Consider the following 19,970-nt stretch of genomic DNA (forward strand, 5'->3'; position numbering starts at 1 on the left):
TTGGGGGGAAGGGGGGCGGCACCTGTAGCCCCCCACCCCCACCCCTGGCTACGCCAGTGCGTGTTGTAAATCTTATTTAATTTAGTGCAAACCACTGGAACAGACAAATCATGCTACATGCAAAAATCATAAGAGAAAAATTTCCTGAAGTGAATGGTTTAGTATCAGCAACAAGAGAAGTTTTCTGCAAATCTCCCTATGGCAGGCAGTACAAGAAATTGTTACCAGATATGCCATTACCTCCACAGCCTGTTATCACCAGAATGTGGAGAGAACCTGTGAACTTCTTTAATGAACATTTTGAAATAGTGAAGTCAGTAGTGGAAACATTTCCTCCTGTAAGTGCAGTGTCTGTGCATGAGTGTACGAGTGCCTTTCAAGATTCGAAGGTGGCTTCATCGATTGCAAGCCATTTCAGTTGGATTCTGAACAGCATTACAAAGAAGAAACTTCTGGACTGCTCCTCCATGAATCTGCACAGTTCAAAAAAATGAGGGGAACATGTCTTTGAACGTATGCCATGCTTCATAAAACAATACCTCACACCTGGGTATATTACCAACTAAACCTTTATTCTTTACCATTGAAGTATACAAAAGAACATAGATGGATTCGCGTTCATTTTCAAAACACAAACGGAAATGTCCAAATAGGGGCGATAACAAAGTGAGAACAGTCATCCAGAGTGGATTTTTATCACAGTTGGAGAGCTTCAGTATGGTGTATGTCCTCTATGAGCATTTATTACAACTTGGCACCTACGTGGCATGCTCCGTATAAGTCGACGGAGATCACGTTGCGGTATTCGAGGTCTTGAAGAGTCTTTGGTGGAACAGGACGCCCCTGTCAAGCCTATCCCACACATGCTCGATGGGATTAAGGTCAGGACTCCCTGCTGACCATTCCATCCCTTTGAAGGTCCAGTTCTTGCAAGACAGCTCTGGTGATGCGCGCTACATGAGCCCTGGCATTGTTGTGCATGAGTACGAATTCAGGGCCAACACCATATGCAGCAACCAACACATGTTGTAGCATTATCTTCTCGATGTACCCCGCAGCGGCAAGATTACCACGGACGATGACAAGATCCGTACGGCCATCAATACTGATGCCACCCCACACATCGCAGAACCTTGTCCGAATCGGTCGCCTTCCTGGACAACATTTAGCATGTTTTGCTCACCATGGTGTCTCCATACACGTTGACGTCCATCACGCTGTGTCAGGGGAAATCTGGACTCGTCTGTGAACAACACAGGTCTCCATTGGCGAAGTTGCCAGTTGACGTGGGTACGGGCAAACAGAAGGCGAGCTTCACAATGTTGCTGCGTTAAACGGAACACTCGAAAAGGACATCATGGTCCTAAGGACACTTCTCTTAACCGGTTCCTTACTGTCTGGTCACACACAGTGACTCCAGTGACCCTCCTGGGGTCTTGTCACAGTTCTCTGGCAATTGCTGAACGACGCCGCAACGCACAGATGGTCAGATATCGGTCATCCTGTGGGGTTGTCATGCGTCCAGGACCTTGTCCAACCCTCCTTGTGAACTGGCCTGTCTCATTATAGCAATTCCACAAGCGGTGAACAACTGACAGAGAGACACTGAGATCCACAGCAACACGACGAAAAGTCAATCCTTCCTGGATCAAAGTGACGGCCCTTGTGTCTTGAACCTTGTTAAGATGTTTCATGGGTTTTGCTGGTTTACGTACAACGTGCTGAAATGACCGCAGTAGTCTGTGTACCTCTCAACGACACACGGACGCACTGCTCTTCACTTTGTTTTGAGGGGTCACCTGACAGTTTAATGCATGGATATGCCTACAAGATGAAGTATAACTTCGATTTGACATACCCTGAGTAGCTAAGGTCACAAGGTATGCTGTACGACCATTGGAACCCCATCTACCAAATGAACGTTCAGATACCAGACGTTACAAAACATGTTCCCCTAATTTTTTTGAACTGTGTATGTCTCTAGTGGAAGATGCAATCAGTAAATTGAGTGTTGTGCCGGGAGCAATCGGTGAGTTTCAGTAAAATTCAATGATGTATTGAAGAAGAACCCCGAATAATTTTTTTTTTTTCAAATTTATGCAAAATACTTAACAGTGAGTCTGTGCAGCTCCCTGAGAATGAGAACTTATCTTTCAGTATCATTCCTCATTTGAAATATGTGCCAGTGACTTCATGTGAAGTTGAAAGTTATTTTTCTCTATATATGAACATCCTAACGGACAGAAGGCATTCAATAACTGTAGGAAATTTGGAAAAATATTTAGTCATTAATTGCCCCTCCAAATGAAAATTAGAAGTGGAATAATATCTGCACTTTTAACTTTTTTCGGTTTTCTTTTCTTTTTTGTGTATAAAAATACATCAAATAAAGCTTTGATATGAAATTACATTTTTTAAAAATTATTACATATTTTACTACATATTTTGTCAATTTTAGCTGCATATTTATGCACATATTTCTCATTTTTTGTAATACATATAATCCAGGATCTAGTTATGACTGAAGGATGAAAATTGCTCCTCAAGCTACTTCTGTGAATATAAAGTGGGCTAGTATAAATAGCAGATACAATACACAACAGCAACACATGCTTAGCTGTGAGTTACAGAACTGGTTAGTTCCCAGAGCATTATCACAACTGATAAAATGTACGGTCTAGTAAAGTGATGATCTGGTACACTGTTTCAGTGCAGGTTGGGAGAGCAGTTACTTGTTTTTATGAACTTGACACAGGTGCTCAGTGATTGGTAACTATTAAAAAATTTAATTTAGGTTATTAACACAAACCTTTTGTTTCCCGTGTGGACTTATCGGGGTAGAAATATGGCTTTTATTTTTTTAATGTATACTTGCTTCATGGTTATTATAAACTTTGTGAAAAATTAGTTTTCTTGTTAACAGATTTTCATATCTACACGTTATGTGTAAAGCAACAATACTAGTACCCTCGCACTAATAGATTCTGATTAAAATAGTGGAGCAGTGCCTCTAGAATGTACCATAGCCATTGTATTCTGACTGGCCTTGTGTAAGCCATTTCATAGCCAGCACAACTTTGGTATCTTCTGACCTGTCTTTCCTCTTTCCTTCTTTTTTTATCTCTGGTTTAAATTTATGTTAAAAATTGGTTAAAATTATCTGTAACAAGCAAATGGCTATGTGGTTTGGGTCACATAGCTATGAGCTCTCATTTGGGAGATAGTGGGTTCTTCAGGCTGCTTTTGGGTGTTGTTACTGTAGCTGTAAGCCTCACACAATCCGGTTTCATTACAGTCCATTCCAAATGAAGGTGCGTCCATGCGTTGAACCTGATAGAGTTAAGGTGGAAGGACCTGGTGTTTCAAACAAAGGTATCCCTGCTTCAATACCTGCTGAATTCACCATTGACACAAGTCAGGCTGGTTATGGTGATCTTGAAGTGCAGGTTAAGGTAAGTCTTTTATTTATGAATTTTTTTCGCCTTTTAAAAAATACATAAAATGTTATGTTATACTTTGTATTTTGTGAGTTTGACTCTTTGGCTGAACGGTCAGATCCATGGCCTTCAATTCATGAGACCCAGGGCTTGATTCTCGGCAAGGTCGTGATTTTAGTCTTAAGTGGTTATTTCCTCTGATTCAGGGACTGGGTATTTGTGTTTATCTCAATATGCACCTCTTCACATACTCCCAACACACTACACCGACAACCACTGCACAAACACACAATGGTGAATACACCCCCTTCTCACAAGGTTGACATCAAGAAGGGCATCCAGCTGTAAAATTGGGTTGAATTCACATGTGGGCTACAGTTAGCACCTACGGCCCCACCAGAGTGTGGGAATAAGCTGCGGAAGTAGTAGTCCTCTGAATTTTGTGACTTTGTGGCGCTGGACATCAGGTGGCCGATGCGGGTCGGCATGGTGCGGAGCTGGCTCGGAAGGCAGGCGTGGACGGAGCCAGGGCCCACTGAAATAAGTGTCGGTAGCATCTGAGGCGCCATCGTCTGCATCCGGTGTGCCGGAGTCGCCCGTGGGGGTGCCCACACGGGAGTCATTGCAGTCTTAGTTATTCACGATGTCCCACGGGGCTGATCGAAGGCAAACATCCTCAATCGGATAGAGGGTGGGCCGGAGGGTTGGGGCTGCCCAGACCTCCTCCAACAGATCAGGGTTGAATGATGCCCAGTAGTCTTGCAAGGTTTGATCAGGAGTAGGCTGGGACGCGTAGGCGGCGAACTCCCTGGTCGCAGGCGAGGGGGGCGGCTCTGTACGACCGGGCCCTGGCCCCCCCTCCGACCAGGGGCCCTACGCGCCCGGTGATATGGACGTGACATCCGGTAATCAAACTCTCCACCAGTGAAGAAGGTGACGATCCATCGCTCTCATCCTAAAGCGGACTGAACTGCGGCCCCACCAGAGTGTGGGAATAAGTGGTGGAAGAAGAAGCAGTAGTCTGAATTTTGTGACTTCAGCCAGTTAAATCTCTAGTAATTCTAAATACATAAATGGATCCTACAGCAGTATCTCTGCAATTTTGTAAAGTGTTTGTGCATTTGGAAAAAATAAAACTTAGTTATTTGCAAAAATATTAGTGCGATGGGTTAAGACTGAGCATACTATCCCTTAATCTTTAACTCAACAGTATTTTTTAATATAATGAACTGTAAATCTTTAAACTTGACTTTGCTCCTTCAATTACAAGGGTTGGGGTACAAGTCATGGCAACTACTTTTTTCCTCACATTTGCACGGTACTGCCATACATTGGTCATATGTCCTAGAAAACATGAATCTCATAGTACTCCTAGTACACCACGAGATGGTGGTGTGTTGTACAGGGCAATGGGACTGTATTAGTGAGTCAGGCTCTGTAGAGAATGGATGTGAGGAACAAGAATGGCATACGTACATCAATCTGGCCGTTCGTAGAGGTTGCAATGCCAAAGAGTGTCTTAGAGAGCTTGTGGAAGCTGTAGGGGATAATGCCCTTCTGTACCAAACTATTGTGAGATGGACAGCAACATTTCAGTTTGGGCATAAAAGAAGCAGCGATGTGCAAAGGTGTAGAAGATTTTTAACTGTCCAGACTGATGTGTCACGTGCAGTAATTACTCATTGTATGAACGTGGACGGAAGATGGTCACTACTTGAGTTACAAGTCAAAACACGCCTTGAAAATCAAACCGTTCACAGAATTTTATGGGAAGATCTTCATGTGTGTAATATGGCATCATGGTGGGTGTTGCTCACTGACGTGCAAAAGTTGACACTGTATGCCATATGCTCTGACCACATAGTACACTACCAGCAGAAACGTGAGCAAATGCTGGAGAGAATAGTGACCGTGAATTAATTTTGGGCCAGGGCATATGAATCGGAGCTGAAACGACAGTCTGCAGAATGGCAACATATAGGATCACCATGAAGACAGAGGTTCCGGCAAAACCCTTTCCCCATAAAGGGGACTGTCACATTGTGGCACTTACAACATCAGAGGCTTGATTGTGCATTACTTCATCCCACATGGCACACCAGTGACAGCAACGTACTACGGAACCTTCCTGCAGAGACAATTACTGTTACAAGTAATGAACTTCGTTCCGGTTCTGTATTGACTTTAAATATCTAAGATGAAATTGTAAAAGAATTTGTGTAATGTCCACCTGTTCGGTACACAGTTGCCATTTAATAAATGGTCTGTTTAAAAGCTATATAGGGCATGTTTCGACCTAGCCTAGAGGTTATCAGCAGCTAAAATAACATAAAGAAGAAAGACATATAACAAAAACAGTGATACATAAAAAATTTGAGATAAAATACAATCAACAAAATAATGCAATGGAAGTCTTGTTTAAAATGTGCAGAGGTTCAGTAATGGTTATGAATTTCATGTTTTTGGTCCGTATTGAACTCAGAATATATAAGTAATAATAACAACGTAAACGTTTCCACCTTTTCAATACTAAAATATATTCATAAAATTATAAATTACACGGTAATAGTTTCGACCCATCTAGGGGTCATCATCAGCCGTAATGGAGCAAAGATGTTCATCTGGTGCACCAGCTCTTAATTATCATGTAGTACTTCAAGTAACAATGCAATAGAAACGACATGCCAAATTCAAAACATTGTGGGCACAAAAACATTTTAGCTGCTAGTTGTAGACGTTAGTTAGACCATAGCACACTTTGACACATTTTGACAATTGAAGACTTATGTACATCTCAAGAACACCAAATGATGCAGTACTTAATGTGGTCTTGCTCCATGGCTGAGTGGTCAGTGCATTGTCCTTCTTCATTTCCCTTGATTCGAGGACAGGGTGTTGCACCAGACTAGCAATAACCACACATAACAGCATCAACATCATTACCATCAACAAAGGTCCTATCATTTAGTACTTAACATAACCAGTCTTTCTTTTTAATTTTTTTCTTTTAATTTTAGAATTTGACTGTGATTAATTTTTCATCCAACAGCTCCAAGTGATAAAATCAAATCTTTTGTATGATGTAAAAGTAAAGTGAGTGCAAGGGATATGAGGAAAATTGCTAATGTATGAGCTAGGGCAATAAAATGACTGCACAATAGAATTCCGAAGGTAGGACTTTTTCTGTTTAATGAATCCTACATCTTACTGCGCTAAATATAGATTTTTCTTGCTCAAGTTGTGCAAACACACTTTGCCAGCATTTGTACATCCACTGCAGTTCTTCCAAAGTTTTTTTTAAACTTAAGCTTTCAGGGCAAAATTAGCATTAAAATGACTATCAATGATTGTTTCACAACTTCTAAACTAGTTATTAATGTTCTTATGCACTTGCTTTGGAACACATCATTTTCAGTGGTAGAGTTGTGGACCAAATTTCCTTTGCATGTTGGTGTGGTTATATAGTGAAAGCTCAGACTGAGCTAATAACTATAAAAACTCGTATAGAAATGAGCATTTCCTATACTTGATTAATATAGTGTGATACTACTTGTATTTTTTTTTTTTTTTCCTTTCTTTCTTTTAGGGTCCTGATGGATATCCCAGAAAAGTGAAGGTAGCTGATAATGGTGATGGTACTTTCAAAGCAACGTATGTCCCAGATGATTGTGGCAGATACAAAGTGACCGTCAAGTATGGTGGTAAGGAAGTACCTCATTCTCCGTTTCAAGTCCAAGCTTATGCTACTGGAAGTGTAAGTTTTGTATCTGTTTAACATTATGATAATTTTCTTGATATCTTCTAGTTTCCTGTTAATACCAATGTTTATTTTTATGACTTGCAGGCTAATATGTGTAAGATTACAGAGGGCATTCAGCATACATTGACAAGTGGTGAAGAATACTGCATAACAGTGAATGCTAAGAATGCTGGATATGGTGCTGTAACGTGTCGCATCCGTTCCACATCAGGAAGGTAAGAGTTTGATTATATTTATAGAACTTAGTTGAGTAATATCGTGGTATAAAATGTATGGCATGTGATATGATATTGATTACTGGAATTGCTTTAAACTTTTTGCATTAATTTTGTAAAGGCGATAGATCTTACACTTTTTTTTTTTTCACATTTACAATTATTTAGGAACTTGCTTTCATTATGAAAACAATCTGCTTAATTACAGTAAATAGCTTCTAAAATTTTTTATAAGTGTTAACATTTTTAGACTGAGATGACAGTATTGCATTGAGGGAACTAACTCCACCAGATAGTGAATTTCATGTACAAGAACAGTAGGATAGTCTGTATGCTTTATTAAAAACTGTAAGTTTTAAGTTACCAAGATATAATGTTGTATAATGAAAAGGTATTGAACCAAGTAAGTGTGAAAAGAGTGATCTGGCAACATAGGACTTGAATATATAATCGCAGCTTAGTAAATAAAAAATCCACCTTTCCATCACAATAACAACACTAGCCTGCAAAAAAACTTTTTTTGTGCAGTAAAAACGAAAATAGGTGGGTTTTATGAATTTCTTAACGCAGAATTCGAGAAAAAAATTAGTTCTGGCGTATCACGTCTGGTTTAGTGGCAATTTTACAAAATGTTATTTTGTTCTAACGTAAAATTGTTGATACTTAGTATTGATTAAATTTGATGTATTAATGTAAATTTCAGCTTGCAAAACGTAATCGTATTTTGCATGCATTAAATACATATAAATGCTGCTTTGTAAGCAAGTAGATGGTTTGTATTATATTTTTAATGTATATTTAAATTTGTGAAACTGAAGCATAAAGCGCCTATTTAGTTTCGGCTGTACAGTTGCTTTTAAATTAATATAACCGTTCCTTGAATAAAAATTACATGGTTAAACATGTATAGTTTTGTTACTTACATTATGTGCAGGTTAGATTCACACTTCCGTCTTTTCCCGTTTTCCATGAAATTTCCGGGTTTTTGAAGTTCTTGAATGATCTCTAGAAGGGTCGTCTCGTGCAATTGACCAACAGTAATCGGCCATCATATTCACATCCCAACGTCCCTGATAGCGTCGTTCTGCATCTTTGAGATCCTGGTGAAACCTTTCACCTTGTTCTTCACTGACAGCTCCTAAATTTGGAGGGAAATAATCCAGATGCGAAGCTAAGAAATGAAGCTTAAGGCTCATATTACAACAGAGTTCCTTGAACTTTACCAACATTTTCCTTACAATTTCTTTGTATTGAGGGTCCTTAATGTTGCCAAAGAATTTAGTAACTACATCTTTGAATGGTTCCATGCCTCCTTCTCTATTTTGGTCATCGTGTCTGTGAAATTTTTATCCTTCATCAGTTCACGAATCTGTGGTTCATCAAATACGCCTTCTTTGATTTTTTAATCTGATAATGAGGGAAATTTAGTCGATAAATATTGGAAGCATAGGCTACTTTTATCTAATGCCTTGACATACTGTTTCATCAATTCTAATTTGATGTGCAAGGGTGGAAGTTGTATTTTTTCATGGTCAATAAGACTTACATTCAAGACATTTTTGGATCCTGGTTGTAGTTGTTTCCTTTCTGGCTAATTCACTGTATCCCAATGTTTATCCCTTGCCCTGCTATCCCATTATCATAGGAAACAGGTAAATTTTGTATAGCCTTTTTGTTGTCCGAGCAACCTTCAAATCGTCGCAAATTTGCCACCCATGCTCGTGATATTTAATTTTTTCAAGAACCAACTTTAAGGTCTCGTATTATGAAGCAAAACAGCCTTTACTCTTCTTTTGGAAGAGTCAATAAAAACACGCCAGTTACTAGGATCATACTCTTTCTCTCCCAATTGACGTAGAAGATTTGAAACATCCGTACAAAATACAAGTTCATCTTCTTGAGTATAATACTTTCGGACTGTTATCTCTGAAAGGAAACTGCTTTATCAGTCCTTCATTGCATAAAGGCTGGGGCTTTTAACATGTCTGTTTATTCAAGTGGTCTAAGATGAAAGACAAATGCTCAACTGTCTTCAATCCAACATACCTCACGGTCTATTGCGTATCTGGGAGAGTTTGTTATGAATTTACCAGGAAACCCCCAACTACAAAATGAAAATTTAGACAGCAATAAACCTATAATAAAATGCAAACAATAACAAATCAAATCACATAATTGTATTCTAAAAAAGGTTGCGCGAGAACATCTCTCAGCATTACATCTTACGAATTCATGCAGATACTAAAACACCGAATTGCGTCAAAACTAGACGTGATAGGAAAAATATAGCATCATTTTCGGAATCAGGGCAGCGATTTCCATAAGAATTACATATTTTCTATTTTACCGCAAAATCATGTTGGCTAGTGTAATCTTTTGATTATTTGTTCTACATTAAGTTACACATTAATACAGAACATGTTTCGTCTTGTTTTAGGACATCCTTAGCTGTGTTTTTGTTATAGATCCATAAAATACTACATAATCAACAACACTTAAATTAAAATGTCTTGTCGATGACAAGGAGAGTAGTAAAAATTCGAATAGTTCTTGTGAATCTTATCTTCTAAATTATGTATGGCATCTATTGTTTGTTAGAACTTATTTGTACAACATCTCACTTGTGCTCTTGTTTTAAAAATCTTCAACAGTATAGTATATTAAAAATCTTCTATTGACCAGGATTTTAATATAAATGAGCACTATTAAAACTAGGAAAACATCTGTAGCCTACTTATTATGAGGTGGAAAGGGATTTTCTTTTGTTGGACAAAAATGGACCATTTTTTACTTGAAGTTCATATTTTAATGTGGTATGCTGCGAGATCTATCAGGAAAACACATTTGGTTGAGAGAAAACTTGCTAGAGAAGTTGACATATAAGTAATACACTGTGTGTGGTAACCTGTTTCAAAAAGGAAAGATGTATGTGTACAGAAAAAGACCTTTCAGAACATTGTATGCCTTTCCTGGAACTGGCAATTAAAATTGCTGTAGTCAGTCCATTTCCAAAAGGCGAGTATGTTCCACAGCAGAATATTAAACATCTTTATAATGGAATATTTTCAAGGGTAGGAACCTTCATTGCTACAAGGGATAGATATAATCGATATCATCTTCTTAGCCTTTTTTCCCAAAGTTATTGTGATCGGTACTTGACTCGTTGGCTGAATGGTCAGCATACTGGCCTTCGGTTCAGAGGGTCCTGGGTTCAATTCCCGGCCGGTTTGGGGATTTTAATAGTATCTGATTAATTCTTCTGGCTTGGGGACTGAGTGTTTGTATTCGTCCCAACACTCTCCTCTTCATATTCAGACAACATACCATACTACCAACCACCACAGAAACATGCAATAGTGATTACATCCCTCCAGATAGGGTTGGCGTCAGGAAGGGCATCCGGCCATAAAACAGGGCCAGATCGACATATGTGTGATGCAGTTCGCACCTGCGACCCCACATGTGTGGGGAAAAGTGGTAGGAAAAGAAGAAAAGGAGAATTGTAGTCTGTACTTAATGTTGATTTGGCTTGGTTTTATGGCTGGATGCCCTTTCTGATGCCAACCCTATGTGGAACGTTGTATTCACTATTACGTGTATCTGTGGTGGTTGGAAATGTAGTGTGTTGTATGTAGATAAAGATGTGTATTACAACAATCACAAACGCACAGTCCTCAAGCCAGAGGAAGAAGCCATACGCCGTTAAAATCCCCGATCTGGCTGGGAATCATTTCCAGGGCCCTCTGACCGGAAAGCCACTACATTGACCAATCAGGTAAGGAGCTAGACAAAGATACACTCGATACCAATGCTGGTATATACTGTAGATGCTCAATGAAGCTGTCCTGTGTTGTACTCTATTCACTCTGACACAAAGCCGTTAGTTTGCTACAAAACAATCCCAGCCCATTGCAAGAGCATTTTTATGGCGTTTTTAAGAAATTGGACTGTTGCATTGATGTGGTACTGGCATCCAAATACAGGACTCACAGGAACTGGAAGCCAAGATTGCAAGATCAAAAGATAGTGTAATAAAATGATTCCATTTTCGAAGTGGGTAACTAGTTGATTTTCTTTTTTTGCACTTAGAATGTTAGTTGGTAACTAGTTGATTTTCTTTTTATGCACTTAGAATGTTAGTTATTGACTTCAAGTGGATGTTTCTTTATGTGAGGGATTATAAATTATGCTACAGTATATTTAAAGTTGAAATATGCTAGAAATCCTTGTTACCGGGCGAGTTGGCCGTACGGTTAGGGGCGCACAGCTTGCATCTGGGAGATAGTGGGTTCGAGCCCCACTGTCGGCAGCCCTGAATATGGTTTTCCGTGGTTTCCCATTTTTACACCAGGCTGTACCTCAATTAAGGCCACAGCCGATTTCTTCCCACTCCTAGACCTTTCCTATTCCATTGTTGCCACAAGACCTATCTGTGTTGGTGTGACGTAAAGCAAGTTGTATATAAAAAAATAAAAAAATTCTTGTTAAATATGGGACAATGTGATAGGAAAGAAAGGTAGTCTACTCGTTACAGCTAGAGGGAAAGTTATGCTTAGAAAGTACTCATTTGAACTTTGTATTTGCTGGAAATGTGGCATGTGTTTGGGAGTTGAATTAATGAGCACACCTGAAGCAATGCGATTTTGGCATGGTGTCAAGTAATCTCTGACTAGAGAATATTTTGTTATTTTTATTGCTGAAGCATAATGGGCTCTGAATAGTTGGAAGCTAACTTGCTTTGGATTTGGTTGGTTTCAGATTCAAGTTGTGATCCAAATTTATGTAGATATTTACTTTGAACACTTAAGAACTGCCCACCTCTTTCAGGTGGCTATAAATAGTGTCACATGTCCAAAGGAAAAAACCATGTGATTTGGCTTTTAGCCCAGCTGCTTTTGGAAATTCAACTTCACGACATACATTTAATTTCTTCTGAGCATGGGTAGTAGAACCATAGGTCCTAGTAACCGGTTGACCTGTTAATTAAAGAATTGTGTGAACAGATTCAGTATGCAGAATAGTTTACAACAGGATATAAGTGACCCTTTCTCTGTCCAACCCTTTTGCTCATTATGCTTAATATTGAAATTGTAAGTCAAGTTACAATGAATATTAATATGAGATGCAAAATCCGGAGGTTTGGTTCTCACTGATGTCTTGTTGGCCATGTTTGCTCTGTGCTGGACATCTTAACAGCATGCACAGTGTGTACTCAACATAATCTAATCTAATGAACTTGGAGTTTAATTACTTTTGTTGGATAAAGACATACTGTAGGGTGTCTCTAGAATTCTGTTACATGTTGACATCTTGCACATTGGAGAGATGAATGGACCTTTCTCTTGCTCTTCAAAACATCTGAATAGCTCTGTCACATTTGAACCCATGATTTTGGAATATAAAGGTCTTTGATCGCGGATCCTCAAGCGAGCTGCTTTGAGCAGTTCCTAGGGTTTTAGACAGGCAGTATTAAAATACACCTATTCCAAGAACCAGTTTTTTAACTGTATGCAAAAGTCAACTTACAGAAAATCCTTGATCATTTTTTTTTTTTTTTTTTTTTTTTTCAATTTGCTTTACGTTGCACCGACACAGATAGGCCTTATGGTGATGATGGGATAGGAAGGCCGAGGAATGGTAGGAAGGAAGCAGCCGTGGCCTTAATTAAGGTACAATGGGAAACCACGGAAAACCATCTTCAGGGCTGCAGTCCGTGGGGTTCAAATTCACTATCTCCCTGATGCAAACTCACAGCTGCATGCCTCTCACAGAATGGGCAAGTTGGCCATGTGGTTAGTTTCTATTTGGGAGATGATTGGTTTGAACCTTACCATCAGCAGACCTGCAGATGGTTTTTCCATGGTTTACCATTTTCACACCTGGAAAATGCAGTGGCTGAACCTTAATTAAGGCCACAGTCTCTTCCAGTCCTAGCCTTTTCATATTGTTGTCAAAAACCTATCTTGAGTTTTTGTGATGTTAAATCACTAGCAAAAAAAAAAAAAAAATTTTACATCCCACTAACTACGTTTACGGTTTTCGGATGTTGTGAGGTGCCGGAAATTTGTTCCGCAGGAGTTCATTCACGTGCCAGTAAATCTGCTAACATGAGGCTGGCATATTTGAGCACCTTTAAATACCATCAGACTGAGCCAGGATAGAACCTGCTAAGGTGCCACTCAGCCCGGCAGCAAAAAAAGAATTGTCAATGCCACATTTCACCTTGCTTCTGTCCCAGAGGAAGATTATATAGGAAGGTTTGTAGAGTACACTGACTGGAGCCAGAGAGTATAGGCAGTACAGGAAAACATGAAGATCATTGCCTCTGCTAAATATAAAGCATTAGTTCTTCCAGACAGGAAAGAAAGCTAGCATCTTAAACGTAAGATGGAGCAACTGGCTGCGCAGTTTGGTTCACGTTGTTGTTAGTTTGCATTCAGGAGATAGTGGGTTCGATTGCCACTGTTGGCAGCCCTGAAGATGGTTTTCTGTGATTTCCCATTTTCACACCTTAAGCAAGGCCATGGATGCTTCCTTCCTACTCCTAGCCCTTTTCTATCTCATCATCACCATAAGCCTGTCTGTGTCAATAAAATGTAAAAGAACAAAAAAGGACACACGTGAGACCTTGGGGATCATTGTAAGTATCTATGTGTTAATATAAGGAAAGATCTTCATTGGGGTAATCACATAAATGGGATTGTAAATAAAGGGTACAGATCTGTGCATATGGTTATGAGGATGTTTAGGGGTTGTAGTAAGGATGTAAAGGAGAGGGCATGTAAGTCTCTGGTAAGACCCCAACTAGAGTATGGTTCCAGTGTATGGGACCCTCACCAGGATAACTTGATTCAAGAACTGGAAAAAATCCAAAGAAAAGCAGCTCGATTTGTTCTGGGTGATTTCCGACAAAAGAGTAGTGTTACAAAAATGTTGCAAAGTTTGGGCTGGGAAGAATTGGGAGAAAGAAGACGAGCTGCTCGACAAAGTGGTATGTATCAGATGTTCCGAGCTGTCAGCGGAGAGATGGCGTGGAATGACATTAGTAGACAAATAAGTTTGAGTGGCATCTTTAAAAGTAGGAAAGATCACAATATGAAGATAAAGTTGGATTTCAAGAGGACAAACAGGGACAAATATTCATTTATAGGAAGGGGAGTTACAGATTGGAATAACTTACTGAGGGAGATGTTCAATGAATTTCCAATTTCTTTGAAATAATTTAAGAAAAGGCTAGGAAAACAACAGATAGGGAATCTGCCACCTGGGCGACTGCCCTAAATGCAGATCAGTATTGATTGGTTGAATTGATTGATTGACCCCTACACCTCAATCAGTCGGTCATCAATGATCTGCATTTAGGGCTGTCGTCCAGGTGGCAGATACCGTATCAGTTGTTTACCTAGCTTTTTCTTAAATGTTTTCAAAGGACATTTCCCTTGATAAATTATTCCAATCTCTTACTCCTTGTCCTATAAATGAATATTTGCCCCAATTTATCCTCTTGAATTCCATATATGTATTATGATCTTTCCTACTTTTAAATGCTCTGCTCAAGCTTATTCGTCTACAAATATCATTCCACACCATCTCTCCACTGAGAGCTCTGAACATGCTACTTAGTCGAGTGTCACATCTCCTTACTCTCAAGCCTTCCCAGCCCAAAGTTTCGAACATTTTCGTAACACTACTCCTTTGTCAGAAATCATCCAGAACAAATCGAGCTGCTTTCTTTTGGCACTTTTCCAGTTCTTGTATCAAGTAGTCTTAGGTAAAAGCAATAGTACCAAATAGTAAAATTGAAATACTATATTAAAGAATATTTATTAATAACAAGCAGGTCACAAGATCTGTCTTTTCATTATTTCTCCATATCCAGTTGTATGTGGATCAGAGTAAATGTATTCCCTTTCCACTATTCCTTCCATGTAGTGCATTTCTCATTGTACTCTCCATAGATGTTGAACTGCTGGGGAGACAATATATTTCCTTGCCCGACCCTTTTACATACATGAAATGCCTTTGATAGTTCACCATCAACTTTGACTGCTGGTGGTGGTGGTGGTGGAGTAGTACAGCGCTTTAGTTGGTCTAATAAGATGAGGTGACATGCCCATTACTGACAGAATCTTGCACAACTGTTTCCATATCACCGGGCGAGTTGGCCATGCGGTTAGGGTCGCGCAGCTGTGAGCTTGCATCCGGGAGATAGTCGGTTCGAACCCCACTGTCGGCAGCCCTGAAGATAGTTTTCTGAGGTTTCCCAATTTCACACCAGGCAAATGCTGGGCCTGTACCTTAATTAAGGCTATGGCTGCTTCCTTCCCACTCCTAGGCCTTTCCTGTCCCATTGTCACCATAAGAACTATCTGTGTTTGTGCGACGTAAAGCAAATAGTAACAGTTTCCATATCATGCAGTCAAAAGCCTTCTTGTTGTTTAAGAAGTGTATTAGCATTGGAATATTGAATTCTCGGGCCTTCTTGATGAGCTGTCAAATATTGAGGATTTGTTCCAGAGTTCCTTTGCCTTGAACAAATCCAGCTTGTTGTGGTGCTAACTGTTGTATGAAATTTTAGGCACTGGCCGTTGATTAATGGCATGTGAAATTTATGCTATAATTTGATCATTCTTACAGTTCCTCATTGATCCTTTCTTATGAAATGGAACAAACACTGAAGTGACCTGGTCTTCAGGCCATTCACAGGCATTTAACTTTGTTGTACATGAATTGGAGTATATCTATGCCATCTCTCACACACACACACACACACACACACACCCACATTGTCTTCCTCACTTTGCAGTATTTATGCTTCATGTTTTTTGTAGCCAGATTTTATCATTTGGTCCATGTATGTCAGTGCACAGCAGGTGTGGGATTTAGACTATCAGCCCTAGTGGGTAAGAAAATTTGGCAGCAGGAAGGATTTAGGGAAATCACTAAAATGTAATTAACCTTACACTTTGAAAGAAATTGAATGTGCTTTTAGGCACTAGAAAGTAAATCAATTAGTCAATCAGTATAGTTTATTTGCAAATATAGTTATTAGTCCTAGTGGCAAATTTCAAGTAAGGTAATAATGAAAATAATAGAGAGGCCACAGCTAATTGCCAGCATATTGAGGTGACACCATCTTGACATTCAGTTTTACACTGCCAGATTGCAATAGTGAACAAAAACTATATTGTGTGATCTATGGCTGAATTTTTAATGAATTTTGTCAGGTAGACACAGGACGTTCCAACGGAAATCTTTAACATACTGACATCGTATGACATGGATTGCTAAGGATTTCTTTTCATAATAGACTTCAGAAATCTGATGACGCATGTTCAGTGGGAGAAATGTGCAACACCTACCTGGCCAAATTATCCAATTTGTAACGATGAACAGTGGGACGACTCGATACAGCCACGAGTTGGCCGAATCACTCGAGCACAATGGGTAGACATTGCCTGTGGCAAGTGGAAAGGAGCAAAAGCCTGTGACATTGGTGAAGGGTGCAAGCTCTTATACTATAGCACAAAAACCTGCCAAAATGGTGTGGCAATTGCCGTCTCTGAGAATGTGTGAGACAACATTACATGAATGACATATTTGGTTCTTGAAAGAAAATCATCAGATTCTATCAAATCATACTCAAATATTTAGAAATAAATATTTATATTTGTTGTTGTTGTTGTTGTTTGAGTCATCAGTCCATAGACTGGTTTGATGCAGCTCTCCATGCCACCCTATCCTGTGCTAACTTTTTCATTTCTACGTAACTATTGCATCCTACATCTGCTCTAATCTGTTTGTCATATTCATACCTTGGTCTACCCCTACCGTTCTTGCCACCTACACTTCCTTTAAAAACCAACTGAACAAGTCCTGGGTGTCTTAAGATGTGTCCTATCATTCTATCTCTTCTCGTCAAATTTAGCCAAATCGATCTTCTCTCACCAATTCGATTCAGTATCTCTTCATTCGTGATTCGATCTATCCATCTCACCTTCAGCATTCTTCTGTAACACCACATTTCAAAAGCTTCTATTCTCTTTCTTTCTGAGCTAGTTATCGTCCATGTTTCACTTCCATACAATGCCACGCTCCACACAAAAGTCTTCAAAAACATCTTTCTAATTCCGATATCAATGTTTGAAGTGAGCAAATTTCTTTTCTTAAGAAAGCTCTTCCTTGCTTGTGCTAGTCTGCATTTTATGTCCTCCTTACTTCTGCCATCGTTGGTTATTTTACTACCCAAGTAACAATATTCATCTACTTCCTTTAAGACTTCGTTTCCTAATCTAATATTTCCTACATCACCTGCCTTCGTTCGACTGCACTCCATTACTTTTGTTTTGGACTTATTTATTTTCATCTTGTACTCCTTACCTAAGACTTCATCCATACCATTCAGCAACTTCTCGAGATCTTCTGCAGTCTCAGATAAAATAACAATATCATCCGCAAATCTCAAGGTTTTGATTTTCTCTCCTTGGATTGTGATTCCCTTTCCAAATTTCTCTTTGATTTCCTTTACTGCCTGTTCTATGTAAACATTGAAAAGGATAGGGGACAAACTGCAGCCTTGCCTCACTCCTTTCTGGATTGCTGCTTCTTTTTCAAAGCCCTCGATTCTTATCACTGCAGACTGATTTTTATACAGGTTGTAGATAATTCTTCGTTCTCGGTATCTGATCCCTATCATCTTCAGAATCATAAATAGCCTGGTCCAATCAACATTATCGAATGCCTTTTCTAGATCTACGAATGCCATGTACGTGGGCTTGTCCTTCTTGATTCGATCCTCTAAGATCAGACGTAAAGTCAGGATTGCTTCACGTGTTCCTACATTTCTTCTGAAGCCAAATTGATCTTCCCCCAACTCAGCTACAACTTGTTTTTCCATTCTTCTGTAAATAATACATGTTAAAATTTTGCAGGCATGAGATACTAAACTAATAGTGCGGTAGTTTTCACACCTGTCAGCACCGGCTTTCTTGGGAATAGGTATAACAACATTCTGCCGAAAATCGGATGGGACTTCTCCTGTCTCATACATCTTGCACACTAAATGAAATAACCTTACCATGCTGGTGTCTCCTAAGGCAGTCAGTAATTCAGAGGGAATATCATCAATTCCAGGTGCCTTGTTCCTATTTAGGTCACTCACAGCTCTGTCAAACTCTGACCTCAAAATTGGGTCTCCCATTTCATCAGCATCAACAGCCCCTTCATGTTCCAGAACGAAATTATCTACATCGTTACCTTGATACAACTGTTGGATATGCTCCTGCCATCTTTCTGCTTTGCCTTCTTTCCCTAGAAGTGGCTTTCCATCTGAGCTCTTAATATTCATGCACCTAGATTTCCTTTCTCCAAAGGTTTCCTTGATTTTCCTGTATGCAGCATCTACCTTTCCCAGGACCATACAGCCTTCGACATCCTTGCACTTCTCCTTCAGCCATTCTTCCTTAGCTACCTTGCACTTTCTATCCACTTCATTCTTTAATCGCCTGTATTCTTTTCTGCCCTCTTCATTTCTAGCATTCTTGTATTTTCGTCGTTCATCAATCAGGTCTAGTATCTCCTGAGTTATCCACTGATTCTTAGTTGATCTTTTCTTCCTTCCTAACATTTCTTCAGCAGCCCTACTGACTTCATTTTTCATGACTCTCCACTCTTCCTCTACTGTGTTTCCTTCGGCCTTTTCATTTAGTCCTTGTGCAACATGTTCCTTGAAACAATCCATCACACTCTTTTCTTTCAACTTGTCTAGATCCCATCTTTTTGCATTCTTTCCTTTCTTCAATTTCTTCAACTTCAGATGGCATTTCATGACCAACAAGTTGTGGTCAGAGTCCACGTCTGCTCCTGGGAAAGTTTTGCAATCCAGCACCTGGTTTCTGAATCTCTGCCTAATCATAATGAAGTCTATTTGATACCTTCCAGTGTCTCCAGGTCTCGTCCACGTATACAGCCGTCGTTTGTGGTGTTTGAACCAAGTATTGGCGAGGACTAAATTATGGTCAGTGCAGAATTCAACCAGCCGACTTCCTCTTTTGTTCCTTTGTCCCAATCCAAATTCTCCTACTGTGCTACCTTCTCTTCCTTGGCCTACCACTGCGTTCCAGTCTCCCATCACAATTAGATTCTCGTCACCTTTGACATATTGTATTAAATCTTCTATCTCCTCATATATTCTTTCAATTTCTTCATCATCCGCTGAACTAGTAGGCATATAGACCTGCACTGTTGTGGTGGGCATTGGTTTGGTGTCTATCTTGGCGACAATAATTCTTTCACTATGCTGGTCATAGTAGCTTATTTGCTGCCCTATTTTCTTATTCATTATTAAACCAACTCCTGCATTACCCCTGTTTGATTTTGTGTTGAAAATTCGGTAGTCGCCTGACCAAAAATCCTGTTCTTCCTGCCAACGTACTTCACTTATACCAACTACATCTAACTTTAGCCTATCCATCTCCCTTTTCAGATTCTCTAACCTACCACGATGATTCAAACTTCTAACATTCCACGCTCCGACTCGCAGAATGTCAGTATCCATCT

The 19,970-nt window shown here is 39.6% G+C and overlaps 1 protein-coding gene across 4 annotated transcripts in view; it reads left to right on the top strand.

Moving 5' to 3' along the window:
* Window positions 1-19,970, top strand: part of cher (filamin-A) — a 754,003-nt gene that overhangs the window by 451,560 nt on the left and 282,473 nt on the right. For all 4 annotated transcript variants that reach the window (XM_067140703.2, XM_067140704.2, XM_067140705.2 and 1 more), the window contains 3 exons: window positions 3,296-3,452; window positions 7,024-7,191; window positions 7,282-7,412. In XM_067140703.2, the coding sequence (XP_066996804.1) occupies window positions 3,296-3,452; window positions 7,024-7,191; window positions 7,282-7,412 (456 nt within the window). The remainder of the gene's footprint in view (window positions 1-3,295; window positions 3,453-7,023; window positions 7,192-7,281; window positions 7,413-19,970) is intronic.

This window comes from Anabrus simplex, chromosome 2 (genome assembly GCF_040414725.1).
Source record: "Anabrus simplex isolate iqAnaSimp1 chromosome 2, ASM4041472v1, whole genome shotgun sequence".
Classification (NCBI taxonomy): Eukaryota; Metazoa; Arthropoda; class Insecta; order Orthoptera; family Tettigoniidae; genus Anabrus; species Anabrus simplex.